Genomic DNA, 17,947 nt, shown 5'->3' with positions numbered 1-17,947 from the left:
ATCCCAGCCAGGGCTTAGTCAAGCCTGACCTTAAAAACTTCTAAGGAAGGAGATTCTACCACCTCCCTAGGTAACGCATTCCAGTGTTTCATCACCCTCCTAGTGAAAACGTTTTTCCTAATATCCAACCTAAACCTCCCCCACTGCAACTTGAGACCATTACTCCTTGTCCTGTCCTCTTCTACCACTGAGAATAGTCTAGAACCATCCTCTCTGGAACCACCTCTCAGGTAGTTGAAAGCAGCTATCAAATCCCCCCTCATTCTTCTCTTCTGCAGACTAAACAATCCCAGTTCCCTCAGCCTCTCCTCATAAGTCATGTGTTCCAGACCCCTAATCATTTTTGTTGCCCTTCGCTGGACTCTCTCCAATTTATCCACATCCTTCTTGTAGTGTGGGGCCCAAAACTGGACACAGTACTCCAGATGAGGCCTCACCAATGTCGAATATAGGGGAACGATCACGTCCCTCGATCTGCTCGCTATGCCCCTACTTATACATCCCAAAATGCCATTGGCCTTCTTGGCAGCAAGGGCACACTGTTGACTCGTATCCAGCTTCTCGTCCACTGTCACCCCTAAGTCCTTTTCCGCAGAACTGCTGCCTAGCCATTCGGTCCCTAGTCTGTAGCTGTGCATTGGGTTCTTCCGTCCTAAGTGCAGGACCCTGCACTTATCCTTATTGAACCTCATCAGATTTCTTTTGGCCCAATCCTCCAATTTGTCCAGGTCCCTCTGTATCCTATCCCTGCCCTCCACCGTATCTACCACTCCTCCCAGTTTAGTATCATCCGTAAATTTCCTGAGAGTGCAATCCACACCATCCTCCAGATCATTTATGAAGATATTGAACAAAACCGGTCCCAGGACCGACCCTTGGGGCACTCCACTTGACACCGGCTGCCAACTAGACATGGAGCCATTGATCACTACCCGTTGAGCACGACAATCTAGCCAACTTTCTACCCACCTTATAGTGCATTCATCCAGCCCATACTTCTTTAACTTGCTGACAAGAATACTGTGGGAGACCGTATCAAAAGCTTTGCTAAAGTCAAGAAACAATACATCCACTGCTTTCCCTTCATCCACAGAACCAGTAATCTCATCATAGAAGGCGATTAGATTAGTCAGGCATGACCTTCCCTTGGTGAATCCATGCTGACTGTTCCTGATCACTTTCCTCTCATGTAAGTGCTTCAGGATTGATTCCTTGAGGACCTGCTCCATGATTTTTCCGGGGACTGAGGTGAGGCTGACTGGCCTGTAGTTCCCAGGATCCTCCTTCTTCCCTTTTTTAAAGATTGGCACTACATTAGCCTTTTTCCAGTCATCTGGGACTTCCCCCGTTCGCCACAAGTTTTCAAAGATAACGGCCAATGGCTCTGCAATCACAGCTGCCAATTCCTTTAGCACTCTCGGATGCAACTCGTCCGGCCCCATGGACTTGTGCACGTCCAGCTTTTCTAAATAGTCCCTAACCACCTCTTTCTCCACAGAGGGCTGGCCATCTATTCCCCATGTTGTGATGCCCAGCGCAGCAGTCTGGGAGCTGTCCTTGTTAGTGAAGACAGAGGCAAAGAAAGCATTGAGCACATTAGCTTTTTCCACATCCTCTGTCACTAGGTTGCCTCCCTCATTCAGTAAGGGGCCCACACTTTCCTTGGCTTTCTTCTTGTTGCCAACATACCTGAAGAAACTCTTCTTGTTACTCTTGACATCTCTTGCTAGCTGCAGCTCCAGGTGCGATTTGGCCCTCCTGATTTCATTCCTACATGCCCGAGCAATATTTTTATACTCTTCCCTGGTCATATGTCCAAACTTCCACTTCTTGCAAGCTTCTTTTTTATGTTTAAGATGAGCTAGGATTTCACCGTTAAGCCAAGCTGGTCGCCTGCCATATTTACTATTCTTTCGACTCATTGGGATGGTTTGTCCCTGTAACCTCAACAGGGATTCCTTGAAATACAGCCAGCTCTCCTGGACTCCTTTCCCCTTCATGTTAGTCCCCCAGGGGATCGTACCCATGATTGGCATGTTCATCACCTTGAAGCTTGACTATTGTAATCCTCTGCACCCAAGTCCAAAACCCACCAAATAGAAAAGCTACTACTGGTTCAGAACACCTTAGCCTCTGTGCTCAGCCACAATGGTTGCTCAGTGCTCTGCCTCCTGCTCTTGCTCCCCTTGGATTCAAGGTTTTCATCCACTGCTTCAAATGTCTTGATGTGGCTGTCACAAGTTACCAACAGGACCTCTCCATCCTGCATGATCATGACCTCCCATCAAACCTACATTCCAGTGGAACTGGAAACATCAAAGTGAAACATGCAGAAGATGTAGATTTTTTGCCCATAGGACCATGAATTTTGAACCTGCTCCCTCATGAGATCAGGGTGCCAACAAACTTCAGTACCTTAAGAACCAAATGCAACCCTCCCCACCCTCCTCCTTCTTTGACCTAGCCACCTTAAGCTAACACAACAATAAAAAGTCCCACCAAAACAGAGTTAGTAGCACTAAGCTGAGCTGTTAGACCACTTTGCATAGAGAAAGAATTCGTTCCCCACTACCATCAAACTTTAGTAATTATTTTAAAAAGGTGAAGATTTTTGTCACATTCCCATATCCGCTTTTTCTGAGAGCCTGAAAACTAAAGCCACTCCTTAATCTGAGAACAGTTTAAAAACTATCTGAAAGAAGTTATGAAAATCCACAGTCAGCCCAATCAAACAACGCACTTCTGTATATGAAGTCTTGCAACAGCAATCACTAGTGCCAGTGCCAGCAAGAAATTATTGTTACTCCTGTCTGGGAATTGATCTGCAGAACAGCACTCAGAACTCCTACCATAGGAGGATGGAATCAATAAATACACTTGCATGGAATACTCCACAATTCTTATTATCTAGCCATTCTATCCATGTACGTGGCATTTCTGCTTCCTCCTATACTCCCCCATGATCCTTGAACTTAAGCTCCAGACTCTTAGGAATACCACGAATTTGGTCTTTCCCAGCATTAAATGCACTACACTGTGAAACATAACAGTAGCAAACATCTGAACGGAGGCAAAATGTCAAACAGTATCCAGTTATCCCCTTACACAGGAATACCCCAGCAACAAAAGCCTTTAGAAATCAGAAAGAGAACTAGTATACACAAGAATTGAAAAACCCAACTCTCTCATAACTGCACAGTCATGTAACCATCGACATTTTATCAGGGGAAAACTGTCTCCTACTGACTAGGTAGCAAGTTACAGGACAGTCTCTACTGCAATGGACAGCTTTTATTCCCTAGCAAACCTTTATCAGAAGTGAAAGAACTATACATCAATAGTTTGTCCAGACTTTTTTAAAGCAGACACCTATACTGACTGCATGTTTTTGTACTGCTGATGTAATTATTAAGGTCTGCAGGTACAGACAAGATAACAAGGATATTCACATTCAGAATGACATGATTCATACATTGCTATTGGCATACATGCTATTACTCCTCACTGGACAAATTACAAAGTCATGCAGAGGACCCATAGTCACACAGGAAGAATTATCTTCTTTGGGAGGAGAGGGAGGAAAGAGCAGAAAATAAATCTTACACAGTCTTGCTTTCACGTAAATGTCTTTAGAATTTCAGAATAATGGAAAAACAACAAAATATAATGTATAAAAGCAAAATGATTTCTCAGGAGAAGATTTTTCAAGGTTTCCAAGCAACTCTTGCTTCTTATTTTCCATTTAAAATCATAATCTACTGTAGTCTTTGGGCTGCAAATTGAAGTCAGTCAGAAAGAGGCATCTAATCCACTTTTCCAGCCATCAAATGTTAAACCAAAATGGGATTATTATGACTTCAGGTGAGAGTTAAGAAACAGATTACCCAAGATCCTCCTTCAAGGCCAAATATACTTACTACCAAACAGCAAGATAAGGGAAACGCAAAATGTATGTTTAGAAAGATCATTTCTAACAAGTTCTTCAATGCTTTTCACAAGACACAGCTGGTTACTAAATCATGTAAAATATTACATCACTGCTGTGGAAATACTGTGGTAAAATGTTTTTACTATTGATCCTTTTTATTGGCTGCCATAATGTTGAAGCTAGTCCTCTGCCTGCTTCCCCCACATCCCTGCGCATTAGTGCATTACAGCTGTGTAACAAAAAGGCTGCTGGAAGGTAGGGAGTAACACTCTAATCATCTTTCTTTCTAAACACACAGAGTATCAATTTCTGGTACAGATTTTAAAACTATAAATAGCACAGAAATTGAACTTTTGATTTCTCATTTTGGCTGGAAACATCTTTTGGAACAACACACCAACCTATGTAGGTGTGACCACTTTACTTAGTTTGATTTACGGCCCAATTAACTTTTCACCTGAGATGGCACACAATTATACAACACTAACATTTCCCCAGTCAATGATATTTTTTTCAGTAGCTAACTCTCAAAGTATTTTCTAATATTAAATTATACATTTCCAGTTCTTACCTTCCAAAACAGAATACTACAATGTCGACAAAAATGTAACGTGTCCCCATATTGTTCCTTTATTGGATAACATTTCTGAAGTGCAAAGTACATCAGCTTCCAGTCAATGTGACCTTTTTCCGACAGGATCAAATGCCTACAGAACTGAACATAAAATTAATATTTTAATTTAAACTGTTAGCAGAAAGTAATCAAGCCAATCAAAGGCTGAAGTATAAAAGAATAGTTCAAGATAAATTATTTTATAAATGGGGCTCTCTCAGGCTAATATTCTGACTCATATACACAACTTCATGGAGTGTCAACTAGAAACTCTGAAGCACAGTTTTAGAGACCCATCCATATAAAGGTGATTTATACCATATTCTAGCCTGTACCCCTCTAAATATTTGAGGCCTTCCCAAGCCAACTAAGTTAGGTAGATCAATACAAAACAGAAACTACAGATTTGTTAAGCTACGCTGGGCCATACTCATCATTGGGGCAACTCCATTGACTTGAAAGAGCCAAGTTAATAATTCTCTTGTTGCATATGAGTACTATTTTAAGAGTTATATAGAAAAAAATTGCACTGAATATTTTCTTCACTTATAAACTGATGAAAGATGATCATGTATTACAACTAGTGGCTTATTGTAAGGACTGTAGCTGTAAAATACTCCCCTGTAAAGTACAGGCAAAGCAACCAAGGCTTTAGACTTTATAAATGTAGTCTTAGGCTACATATTTTTCACAATTAAGGCCTTTTACACAATTATTAGAAACTTAAATAATTCTTTTCTTTTAATTTTAAATAAATGCATGTTAGTCTTACTTGCACATGCTTTGTATATCTTTTTTGGGAGCATGGGACATTGAAGCACATGGATAGATGTACTGCCTAATTTTTCCAAGCAACAGTGCAAGAATCCTTCAGATCAATGTGGTTGCTACTGGTGAAGGTTAAGGTCTTACTGCTGCTTGTAAAGTGACACATTTTTAACATGAGGCAAATTACAGTTAAATAGCTGCCCAAAACCCCTACAGATTCAGTTAGGTTATTAGTCCACTTAAAAGCTGCTTGGAAACTACATGTTAGAGTTCAGAGAGACTTTTTTTTACAGAAGTATTTTTACACGAGTATTTAGAGATCCTGTATCTGACATGCTACACTGATGTGCTGGAGTGATTTTTATTTCTTATATAATCTTAAGATAACAGCTTCCTCTCCAGCCATTGTGATCGTTGTTCAAAATCCTTCTCCTCTTCCCCTCCTCAAAATTCCCTGTCTTTGTACATCAAATTCAAAATGCTCAACCCCACCCCGCCTACTTCTTCCTATGCCTGCTCCCATGGCCTACATTTACCCCTCCTGAGCTCTCCTTTGGAGTACTACTTCTATTCCCCTGCCTTTGCATCTTTTGCCAAGGTGCCATGTCAGTTTGAGACTCCTTCCATCCCTCTCTTGTGAAACAATCACCATTTATTTATTAGTTAAGATCCATTTTGAGCTCAGTGGTATACAGTCAATCGCAGCTCCCACTAGCCGCGGTTCGCTGTTCCAGGCCAATGGGGGCTGCGGGAAGCGGCGTGGGCCAAGGGATGTGCTGGCCGCTGCTTCCTGCAGCTCCCATCAGCCCGGAACAGCAAACCGTGGTCAGTGGGAGCTGCGATCGGCTGAACCTGTGTACACGGGAAGTAAACAAATCATCCCAGCCTGTCAGCAGATTTCCCTGAGGGGCCCGGTGCCAAAGGTTGCCGATCCCTGTTCTACACTATTCTCCTCTTTGACAATTAGGAGTGGAAGGAGGGTCAATTTTTCTAAGTTTAGTCTAAGGCCTTAGAGTTCATACAATGTAACAGGAAGAGGCTATTCTGACTCACTTCCAACCAGTACTGGATTTTCTTTGACAGTTGTTTGGAAAGCAGCTCAGACTCTTAGCCTTGTGTGTTAAAGGGCAATGGTATATGTGTACACATATACACACACACCCCGCTAGTGGGACTTTAAAGAATGGGTAGGTTCAAGTCCAGATGGTCATGAATATCAATGTTATCAGGTAAACTCTGAGACTAATAAATGCGTGGTAAAAGTTACTTGTATGCAAGAAAATCTACTCATAATAGTCTAGGTAGAGAAATATAATCTAGAAGATCATGACTGACTGTTCAGACTTGTATAATTTATGAAAAATCTTAGCTTGAAACACCTATTACCTTGGCATCTAAAATGCATATACTAAAGCTTTAAAAGTCCAATCTGCCACAGTTGGCAGGAATTATGGGAAATATGGAGGAAAAAAAGCTTAGTGTAGACATTGCCTCCACTGCACTCCCCTCCACTGCGCGGGAAACATCCGGATAGAGTCTCTTGGGTTGATGTACAGAGCACATTTCTCACAGAAATCAATGGGAACTGAGGGTAGACACCGCCTCTAAAAAAACATCACTTTCCCGTTACCCACATTGCTATGGTTCAATGTGAAAGCAAGGGCAAAGTCACTGAGGAATTCATACTGAGATCATCAGTATCAGATTTAACACACACAACTCTCTCTCGTTACCTGTTTTTCTGCAAAATGGTACTGGCAAAGTTTTTTCCATAACTGCCTGTCTTCGCTGAGCATGTACAGTGTTGGGGTCACTTGACCTAGGGTAATAATGTCCCAGCCATCTGAGAACCTGTATAAAATGTTATTCAGCATATGCAGAGGAAGATCGCTGAGCGTGAGACCATTGTTGACTTGCTGAAAAAAAAGAGTTAACTTTTAACTGCATGGAGTTGTTAGTATAACATAAGAAGGGTTTTCAATTTTAGGTTTAAACCAATATAGCTACCTCAGTTATTTTTATTTCACTTTTTAAAATTTTATATATTTTATAATTATATGTATGTATGTGTGTTTCCCTGAAAAAATATGGACCTGTTTTGGTTTTTTTTGCCAGTTTGATATTTTGATCATTTGGTTTTCAATGTTTGTTAGATTATTCTGCAAGTTTGTTATTGAAAATTAAATATCTCAAGGAACAGAAGTTGAATAATGTGGTTTTGCAGCTCTTAGTTTTTCTGGTGTTAAGTGAATGAAAATTCTTAGAACGTAAAGTTATGCTTTGGATGAAAAAGCTTTGGAAATTAAAAGCAAAAAAATAAAAATAAAAATAAAAAATCCAAAATATGCAGTCTGAAAATTAGTTAAAAGTTGCATACAACACCAACTTTCAGAAAAATGCACACTCTAAAAACTTTAGTTAAAGAGTCAGAGAAACCACTGTTAAAATTAAGCACTGAAGTTTATGTCAATTATTCAACAGATGTACAATACATAGATATGGAATGTAAAAGTCAGAGGGAAGAGAGTAGGACAAATCCCACCTCTGCAGAGCCTCCCAACAGATGAAATAGTGATTCTGGCACACTGATAGGAGAGCAAATATAGAGTGGGCGACCCAAGGGAGTATGTATACCTGACCAGAGTCCTCTTCTATGGGGTCTCTGTGCAGCAGCACCTAGGGTGGGGATTAGAGAGGTTCTCTTCCTTGCAGCAGGGGCATGGGAGATGTAAAAAGTGCCTCTCCCTTTCCTCTACTTGAACCTAATGAAAGGGGGCTGGGCACAACAAGAGACATGGTTAGGGACTATATAGAGCTAGCACTGCTGTCAGTGTTTTGTGCAAGGGATGACAGTGACCCCACCTAGTGGGGCTGACCAGATGCAAAGGGAACATATGCAATCTTATTACAACAGCTGCACCCCCTAGGGTAGCTGGGTCCAATAGACAGCTCTAGCTTAATGCCACAATTTAGTTCATTACACTCATTAGTCTTGCTTATAGAATATACTTTCTGTAGTGACATCTTGTGTATAGTTTTTGAGAGATCATCATGCTCAGGCACCTGTGAACATAATGACTCCAATCTTGCACTTGTAATACATAACTAAAGAAAAATCACTCAGTGGAAGTTACTGACATAAAATAAAGGAAACAACAAGTCAAGCACCTGTTATCTGTCAAGCAAGGATGGTGTTTTAGTTTGTTGGCCACGTGACAAATATCTTCAAGGCTGAATTTCCCCTTTTTTTGTGTGATCTATCTTCTATTTCAAAATTTGTTGTGATTTATTCAGGGCAGAATGATAAAGTAACAAGACAGAGGGATGTGTTGGCTGCTGCTTCCTGCAGCCCCCATTGGCCTGGAACAGCGAACCGCGGCCAGTGGGAGCTGCAATCAGCCAAACCTGCGGACATTGCAGGTACACAAACCGTCCTGGCCCGCCAGCGGATTTCCCTGATAGGCCGCATACCAAAGATTGCTGATCCCTGTTCTAGGTGCTTAGCCAGTGACTTCTACCAGTTTGGTGGTTTCACTTTCTTTAAAACTTCACTAGCAAATGTGTGCTGTTAAATATTATTTATTTAAATGATTTAAAGAGATTATAATAAATGTAGATCTTAACATATGTAGTCTCTTTCAAATTTAGTTCTAAACAGGTTTATTTTTAAAAAGAAAAATGTATTTAATTTAAATCCGATTTAAACCAAAACAATGTGATTTAAGTTAAAAAAAAGATTTTTTAAATAAATGTGTATCCCCCATGATTATCACATAGACCCTTAGAAACTTCAGACATCTTATTTTCAAAAATTGCCATTGTAAATGCTTAAAGTGATGGACACAGCATTGGGGTGGGTAGTGGAACTGGGTGAGATGGCGGGCTAGTACTCCACCCCTAAGTAAGCTTGCGCACACCTGAGGGAGGAGTGGACTGGCGGAGGCAAGAGCCCGGAAGCAGAGAGAAACACCTGGGACTCTCCTTCCTAGCCTGCAGCTGACTGCCCTTCCTCCTACTCCCCTCACCAAGTCTCAGTACCTCCCTTCGCTTCCTCTCCTAACCCTCTGTCGCCCCCTACAGTATGCTAAAAAAAAAAAAAGCTGTGACCCAAGTCCAAACTTTTAAAGCTTCCAGAAGTCCATAAGTTACCTAGTTTCATAGAAAAAAACCCTGTTGGATTGCAAAGCTTTGGAATCGCTACTTCAATGCTTTAGTCATGTTTTTTTGGTCCCTCTCTAATCTTGGATTTCAGGTCTGTCTCTCCTTAGTAAGGTAGAGTTATCATATGTCTCTGACCAGTGAATAATTATCTCTAAATAGTCAGATTAAGGTCGACAGCGAGCTATCCGTTTTGAAATTTATGGTTGGGCTATCAGAAAATCAAGTCTGTGAACATCCGTCAGGAGTCAGTTAATGCATGTTGCTAAAATTACTGTTGTGCTTTTCACAAAAAAAGGATATTAAAATACTTAGTGAGCGTGAAAAAATTTAACTTTAATTTTATATCTTTATGTCATCATTTGTGCTGAATAACTAATGAAGTCAAGTAAAAGTGGCTTTAGACATATTTAAAACTTTGCTTGTACACAGATTAAAAGCCAGTATTCAAAGCACCTTCTCCCTCTTTACCTCATATTTCTGATTTAACAAATTTAATATACCTTGTTCATCTGAAGATTTTTTAGCTGTTGTTGCCATGTAAGGATAGTTTCTAATCGGCAAATCCAAATATTGATGTTCCCCACCAACACAGATTTCCCTACTCCCCTAATCAGTATACAGAGAGTAGAACTCAGATCCTGAAGAAGATCTTTGATTAAGCGTGGATTGTGTTGGTCTTCCAAAACTGGAAAAGAAAAATAAGAGGTACTCTTTTGATTTGTTACCATTAACCCAAGTTATTGACATTTCCCTATCTGAACTAACTCAAACTGCAGCTGAGCAGTGGTTTCACTTCCAAACTAAATGTCCTGATCCCACAATGGAATTTGCCCTGGCAGGTCCCACAGATGCAGGATTGATGCTTAAGACAATACTGCTATCAAGGCATCAGTGCAACACTTTGTGCCATGCGTTAATAAAATTAATGCTGCATCTTAGTTTTTCAAGTGGATTTCCTATTTTCAGTAGATAGTATTAAATGTCTTCCAAATACAATGGTCACCTTTAAAAAAACCCAACATTTTCCAACATTAATATGCAAGAGCCCAGTTTTCTTATTATACACACCAGGAATAATTGCAGTTTCTTGCATACCTCTGTTGGGTAACTTGGCAAATTTGGACTAAAATGTTTTAGTTCATCATGTAAAGGAATTTTTAAAAAAAGACATACACAGGTATTCATGTTAATAAAAACAGGAATAATTTTGTTCAGAACTAAGAAATTTTAGATTTGACAAAGAGTACAGAATAGTAAAAGAGAAACCATGAACTTCTGACTGTGAAGGATAATCTCTGATTTCACTTTATACATTTGTTTTGAATGATATTCTTCAATGTTAAGAAACTGGTTAAAAAGTATATTAGATTTCCACTAATTAAATATGCCATTACCTTTGTTTTGTGACATAAAGCAGTACATATAAAAATAATGAAACTAACTGAAAGGTCAGAAAAAGTAACTCAGTCAATGCTAATGAACCACGAACATACCCTTTCGTACAATTTTGTCCAAAATATTGAAGTAGTTCTTCTGTGCTGCACCACTCAGTGAGGTTAGCTGAGATTTTGCAATTAGCTGCAACAACTAAATCAGAAAAAATTAACATTAGAATGAAGGACTATAAAAATCGCGCATGCTTTAAATAGATATTCTTCTATGAAAGACTGTAGCATCACAGTTTTGGCTTATGAAAACATTAGTAGCTACAGTTCTAGGGAGAGAAAAAAGGATATAAATTAAAGAAAACTGAAAGTGTACATAAGGTTCCATTATTTAAATAACCTCCCATTAGTAACTCATATTGAGACATACATTTTCAGTGTACTGTACAAATATTAATTATATTTCTGAGGTTACTACCAAATAGACTTAAAAAAAAATCCACAGTAAGATTAGTAAAATATAGTTACATTTCTTGCAGCTCCTGGGGTAATTCCTCTCTTCACCTCAGTTCTTAGAAAAGCTACCATGTACAAATGCAAAGGGCGCATAATTCAAAACTTGCTTTAAGCGTTAAGTTTTCTGACAGAGCATGTACACTGATGGTTATAATTTTTTCCCTTTTTAATCTTCACATTCTGATTTTGTTTTAAATTGCCATGCCAAACTGAAAATTCCACAGCGATCAGATTGAAGGACTGACTCTAAACAAAGTTAACAGAAGCCATATAGCTGTCTGAAAGGCGCTACTCCTGAGAATTCTCAGAAAGGGTAGCTGTGCATCTAAGAGCTTTCTGCAGCTCCATCATGGCAGTATTCAATTGCTCATGAGATAAATTACATTTGCCTAGTGAGGTCCACTGAACATCATGGAGTGGTATTACTTTAGATGGGATACATAGGCCAAAGGCATTAACATAACTCAGTCATTATCCAACATTCATAATAGTTTAAACAAGGTTCAGGATTTGGTACGCAGAGACCTCAGCCTGCACAGTACCGTAGCAAAAAAAAAAAAAAAAAAAAAATTAAATATCCTTTAAACTTTTTACTAAAATTATAGAAAAGAAGGAAAAACAGTTAAAGCTTTTGAAATGTAGAGTATTACATAAGGCTTTCATTTTAACAACTTCCCTTTCTCTATAGCTGCAGAAAGCTTTCAGAAGAATAATATACCCTGTGTTTGACTGTCTTTTTTAGATGGTATCAAAGATGGCAATAACAATCCTTTCTGATAGAGCCCTGCACGGATATGTAATTTGTATCTGCATCCGATCTGTGGATATCCACATCCCCGGATGTGGAGATCTGTGAATATAAGTGAATATCTGCAGATTTGCAAAGCTGTAGTTTTTGGGAAAAGAAGTTACCTGAGATGGGCTGAAGCTGTCATTGTTGCTGTTAAAGTCTAGAGGAAGGAACAGAAAGGACAGAAGATGCAGCTTCTGCCTCTGAAATGATTCTCATTTGCAACCTCACTGCTGGAGAAACACACGTAGAGCTCACAGAGTATGTCTTCACTACCCGCCGGATCGGCAGGCAGCAATCGATCCAGTGGGGATCGATTTATCGCGTCTAGTCTAGATGCGATAAATCGACCCCCCAAGCACTCTCCCGTCAACTCCTGTACTCCAGTGCTGTGAGAGGCGCAGGCAGAGTTGACTGGGGAGCGGCAGCAGTCGACTCACCACGGTGAAGACACCACGGTAAGTCCATCTAAGTACGTCGACTTCAGCTACGTTATTCACGTAGCTGAAGTTGCGTAACTTATATCGATTCCACCCCCCCAGTGTAGACCAGGGCTCAGTCTTATCACCATTGTGAGACATGCAAAACATAAACCAGCATCAGGCTCTTTAGGGTATTGCTCTTAGTTGCTCATTCCTGGTCACAGGCTTACAGCAGTATTATATAATATATAGTCTTGGCCAGATAAACCAGACTCTTATTAGACAGAAGGAAAAAGGAGGGAAGGTAGGAAAGAGAAAAAATAAGCGGGGGGAGAAAAAGGATACATGTGGGCTGGGGGAGACAAAGTCTCACATCCCAGGTGGTGACTGAGATTCAGGCAGAGGTGGCAGTGTCATATGGGTGTCTCTCTCTAGCCTGGTCTGGATAGGACATCTCTCAGGAAGATGAAGGCCTGAGGTCCCAGGTGGCAGTGGAGGTAGCAGCCATGATGGTGAAGCTCATTCCAGTAGCCAATTTTTCTCCCAAAGTCTTTTTCTTTAAGGATCCTAAAAGGGAATGGTGGGTGGAATAGCCCATCCCCTAATTATTTTGTCCACCATTTAAGGCTAGTTTCTGACACACTAGTTTTGATGCTTTCTGGTTCCACAGTTCTTTTATTCACCATGCATGATTTTAGCAGTCCTTGGTTCTGTCAGCAGACCTTTTGTTTGTACTAATTCAGTCTGTCTCCCTTTCATATCTTTTCCCATCAACATTTGTAATAGGCTGTTGTGACATCTTATGAACTTATACCTCACTTTTTACAGTTGAACTCACACTTAGAATAAACCTGTAGGCTCAATTAGTACAGACCAAACCATACTGATAATGTGAGAAAGCTCTTTCAAAGGGTCTTGTAGCATGCACAAATGTGGCCAGGCTGATGTCCAGTCTCCTCTGGAAGCTTGTTTCACAGCTAGCCACTTCACTGAGAATACTTCATCTCTGCTCTCACATATTCCATCACAGTCTTTGTAAGCTACAGGGAGACAGTAAAGGCCGCTGTCTTGGAGGTTCATGGATGGAGATGTGGACTCTGATATGTATGGGTCCTGGCTCATTGAAAGATTTGAGGATCAGGTTTTGAATACAAAACGGTAGTCAGTATACTGACTGGAGCACGGGCATGATGCGCTCATCATGGTGCATCCTGCTCAAGAGGGAAGCTGCCACATTCCTCATGAACTGGAGGCCCCAGCATTGCTTCCACCTTCAGCCCTAGGAAAAGATAACTGCAGTAATCTGATGATGAATGGTGTGCATATAATCATATTACCACAAAAGTTATACAGTACTTGAATAGAAGCCAAAATGGATATGAATATTCATAAATAAATATTAATTTGAGAAATTTGCAATAATATTCTAAGAATTAAACCCCATCTCTTGAAACACAGGTGAGTCTGGTGCTGATCTAGAGCACACTGAAATGCAGATGGAGAACTTTGCTTTTGACCTTAGTGTACAGTTAGTATTTGAAGATAACAATCATAGCTACTGACTGATTTTCTCACTTCTACAAATGATGAGACTTGCTGTTATTTTCCTCCTATTTCAGCTCAAATGGTCTCCACCCCTCAGGCTAGGGAAAACTGTTGTCGGAACGGCCAGAATGCAGTTGCATGGCAGCTCACAGAATTCCCTCTAGGAAACTCTCAATGATAGGTGGGTGGTGAGAAGAAGGGTTGGAGTTGGCCTGAAAGGGGATGCAGCCAGAGATGATCAAAGTCCTTCTGCACATGAATGTCCAGCTTTTAAAAAGTCAGGAGCGATTTTTCCCCTCTGTGTTTTTTTTCTTCTTCTTTCTTTAAAGTTGTAGCCTTCCCTTGTTTTGAAGCTGAAGAGTGTGCTAACTCCTGGACAAAGAGATAGGCTGCTCTGAGCCCTTAAGCAGTATAAAGGAGCTTCAATTTGAATGCATGCAAAGGAAATCCTGGTGCAAGTGACACCATTAAAACCCATTTCCACTGAGCTCTTAGGCAGTTCTGTTACAAAGAACAGAAGGCACGTCTAAGAAAAAAAATGCATTTTGTCACAATGAATATCAAATTGCATTAAAGGTAACGTAGAAAATAAGAAGTTAGATGTTGGGGCCTACATTAATGATAAATCAGAAGTTGGAGATGGAAATGAGACAGTACAGAATTTTGATACTGGCACAAATAACTTATTTGCATAGTGAGACATCAGAACAAAAACAAAAGACTTATTCACAGCTGCAATCACTATATTAAAATGCTTTTATAGATCAGCTTTCTAGATGAGTTGATTGAATTCACACTCATCTCCGACCAATACTACAATGGGAAAACTAGGTAGTTTGCTACTCACTCTACTGATTCTCTTAATTTCTCATCAGGTTTCGGTATTCATAATAGAAGAGAATATGCATATAAAGAATATGCATATGCATAGAATATGCATATAAAGAGCTTGTTTAGATAGACTTTTTCCTAAAGGAAAAAAGTAGAGGTTGCAATTTCCAGCACTCACAAGCTGACGTTTAACTAATGTGCACTAAGTGTGCTCAGCCATTTTAATTTCATTACTTTAAAAAGGAGATCCAAGGTCAATTCTTTCTGACTACACTGTAGTTAAGTCACATTATGAAAGAGAACTTTTTGAACTTGGGCCTGGACAATTTCAGCAAAGCTCAATCAACATTTTCCAGGATCTCACACTTCAAAGGTGGTATTCCCAATCCCTTGAAAAGCCGTACAGAGAGTTTTATTCTATACTATAGTACCTTCCTAATTGGTGCTAATAAATGGGAAGCCCATTGCCATTTTGAACGTGAACAAATAAAATGCATTAAAGCTTTTAAAGTACATATAAAAATACATTTTATTGTTCTGGACTATGGTGGTTGTTTTGTTACTGCATAATGTATTAAAGCATATTTTACAAATATAAGTGATGTCATAAGACTTTATTATAAAACCTCACTACAAAACTCTACTAAATACTTGCTTGAGAAGTAGGGGGAATAGACTGCTAGGTTTGCTGGGGATTTTTAGTACAGATTAGGACTGTAGTTTTCTTAATGGGGCTTACATTTATGCTCCTAAAATATTAATCTCCAGCTCCTTCTCAGAGAAGATAAGATCCTACCAAAGGGGAGATGCATTAGGTCATTAAGTAGGAGTTAAAAAAACAACAGAGATAGAGAATACCCTTCTGGCACCTAAGGGGAAGAAAAAGGAGATCTAATGCCACTTCATGAAACACTAACTCAATTTAGATAAATTTTGGAACTGTGAGCAACTGATAATTGGGGATTATTTTATTTCAAGCAAATCCACATGAAGCCTTCGGACCTTGCTGCAGCAAATGTGCAGGCAATTTGTGGTGACCAGCTATGGAGATAAGAGAGTCAGCAAATCCTAGACCAGAACAACCACTATCTGCTGAGCTAACGGCTGACTGCTTCTTCTCTCCTTCCTTCGACACCACTGAATGCAAATCCACAAGATGTGGCAGTTTTTTAGGAATCCAAAAGCACAGAGCACAAGAACTTAAAAGATGTATTTAGGATGAGATTTTAAAACATTTTTCTAGACACTCCTATAAATTCCACTGCAGAATGGTGCATATAAGTGAAGGAAAATGAAACTCTAAGCTTTCCTACGCAGTATGAGCTTCATAATTGGTTGACCCTTTTACAAACATTGCAGCGATTTGCAGACATCACTGACCGTTGGGGGATTCCAATGTTGTTACAATAGACCTAAGAAAGGAATGGAGTAGAACTTGCACTGTGATTTTGTTTTTATTGAGAGCCCGGAGACATCCAGAAAGGGGCTTTTACAATTTTTCAACAAAACAAGTGTCATTCCCCACACCATAAATAGGTTTGCCAACGGTCTAATCACAAAAACTCAAACTCTCTTGCCTGCCCCACCCCTTCCTTGAGACCCCACTCGTGTCCTGCCCCTTTTCTGAGGCCCCGCTCTGCTCATTCCATCCCCCCTCCCTCTGTTGCTCGCTTTCCCACACCCTCACTCACTTTCACCGGGCTGAGGCAGGCGGTTGGGGTGTGGACTCTGGGCTGCGGCCGAGGGGTTCGGAGTATGGAAGGCGGTGCAAACTCTGGGAGGGAGTTTGGGTGCAGGAGGGGGCTCAGGACTGGGGCAGGGGATTGGGATGGAGGAGGTGAGCGGTGTGAGTTCTGGGACGGAGTTTGGGCGCAGGAGAAGGCTCCAGGCTGGGGTAGGGGTGCAGGAGGGGATGCGGGCTCTGGAAGGGAGTTTGGGTGCAGGAGGGGCCTCCGAGGTGGGGGCTGGAGTGTGGAAGGGGATGAGGGGTCCAGGCCCCGGCCGTGTGGCACTTACCTCAGGCAGCTCCTGGTCAGTGGTACAGCCTGCCCTGGCTCCACGCTGCTCCTGGAAGCACCTGGCACATCTAGCAGTGGCTCCTAGGTGGAGGTGGGGCCAGGGGGTCTCTGTGCGCTGCCCCAGCCCTGAGCGCTGACTCCGTAGCTCCCCTTGGCCAGGAACAGTGGCATCAGGATCTGTGGCAGCGACACTTGCGGGTGCGGGAAACGTGTGGAGTCCCCTGTGCCTCCCAGGGGCCGCAGGGATGTGCCAGCCGCTTCCGGGAGCAGCATGGAGCCAGGGCAGCCAGGGAGCCTGCCTTAGCCCTGCTGCACTGCCAGACTTTTAGCAGCCTAAAATCTCCCGGTTTGGCTTCAGTAGCCTCCGGGATATAGAGCCTGATTCCGGGAGACTCCTGGCGAAACCAGGAGGGTTGGCAACCCTAACCATAAAGAATGGTGTCTTCCCCTTCTGGACAAAAAAGCTTTCCTGCACATTCTGCTCACCATCCTCATGTCAGGACAAGAACTTTGCCCATATTAATTATTTTGGAAATAAAGTCTTAATTGAGAGAGTTGCAGCTCTGGTTGGAAAATGCTGTTTCTCACAGTCATCTTTTCTGATTTTATTACTGATTTCGCAACAAAAAAGCCAGATGACTGTTCTGTGTTTGTTTACACTTAGCCATAATACAGGCACTCGCACAGAGCTGAACTGGGGCCTCAGAAGAGTTACTTCGTTCCACATGGCAATGGAAGAAATTCTTGAATTATATCATACTGCTTTAACTTGACACAGCAAACAGAAGTATGTTACAAACACACTGTATAAACATAGTCAGCATTAGGTCTATTAACAACTAAATGTTACTCTTGGACAACAGAAGAAGACTGCAACATAGGAACGGTCATACTGAATCAGAACTGAGGTTCATCTAGTCCACTATTCTGTCTCCAAGAGAGGCCAACACCAGAAGCTTCAGTAGAAGAT

General features: G+C 41.0%; 1 protein-coding gene across 7 annotated transcripts in view; it reads right to left on the bottom strand.

Annotated features, from left to right (window-relative positions):
• The window catches only part of FBXO25 (F-box protein 25), a 64,147-nt gene that overhangs the window by 12,418 nt on the left and 33,782 nt on the right, over nt 1-17,947 (bottom strand). For all 7 annotated transcript variants that reach the window (XM_077812598.1, XM_077812600.1, XM_077812599.1 and 4 more), the window contains 4 exons: nt 10,964-11,057; nt 9,971-10,155; nt 7,043-7,225; nt 4,500-4,643 (listed from right to left, as the gene is read on the bottom strand). In XM_077812598.1, coding sequence (XP_077668724.1) covers nt 4,500-4,643; nt 7,043-7,225; nt 9,971-10,155; nt 10,964-11,057 — 606 coding nt within the window. The remainder of the gene's footprint in view (nt 1-4,499; nt 4,644-7,042; nt 7,226-9,970; nt 10,156-10,963; nt 11,058-17,947) is intronic.

This window comes from Eretmochelys imbricata, chromosome 3 (genome assembly GCF_965152235.1).
Source record: "Eretmochelys imbricata isolate rEreImb1 chromosome 3, rEreImb1.hap1, whole genome shotgun sequence".
In the NCBI taxonomy this organism is placed as follows: domain Eukaryota; kingdom Metazoa; phylum Chordata; order Testudines; family Cheloniidae; genus Eretmochelys; species Eretmochelys imbricata.
Note: the sequence above shows the minus strand (reverse complement) of the source record. Positions and strands in the feature narration are given on the sequence as shown.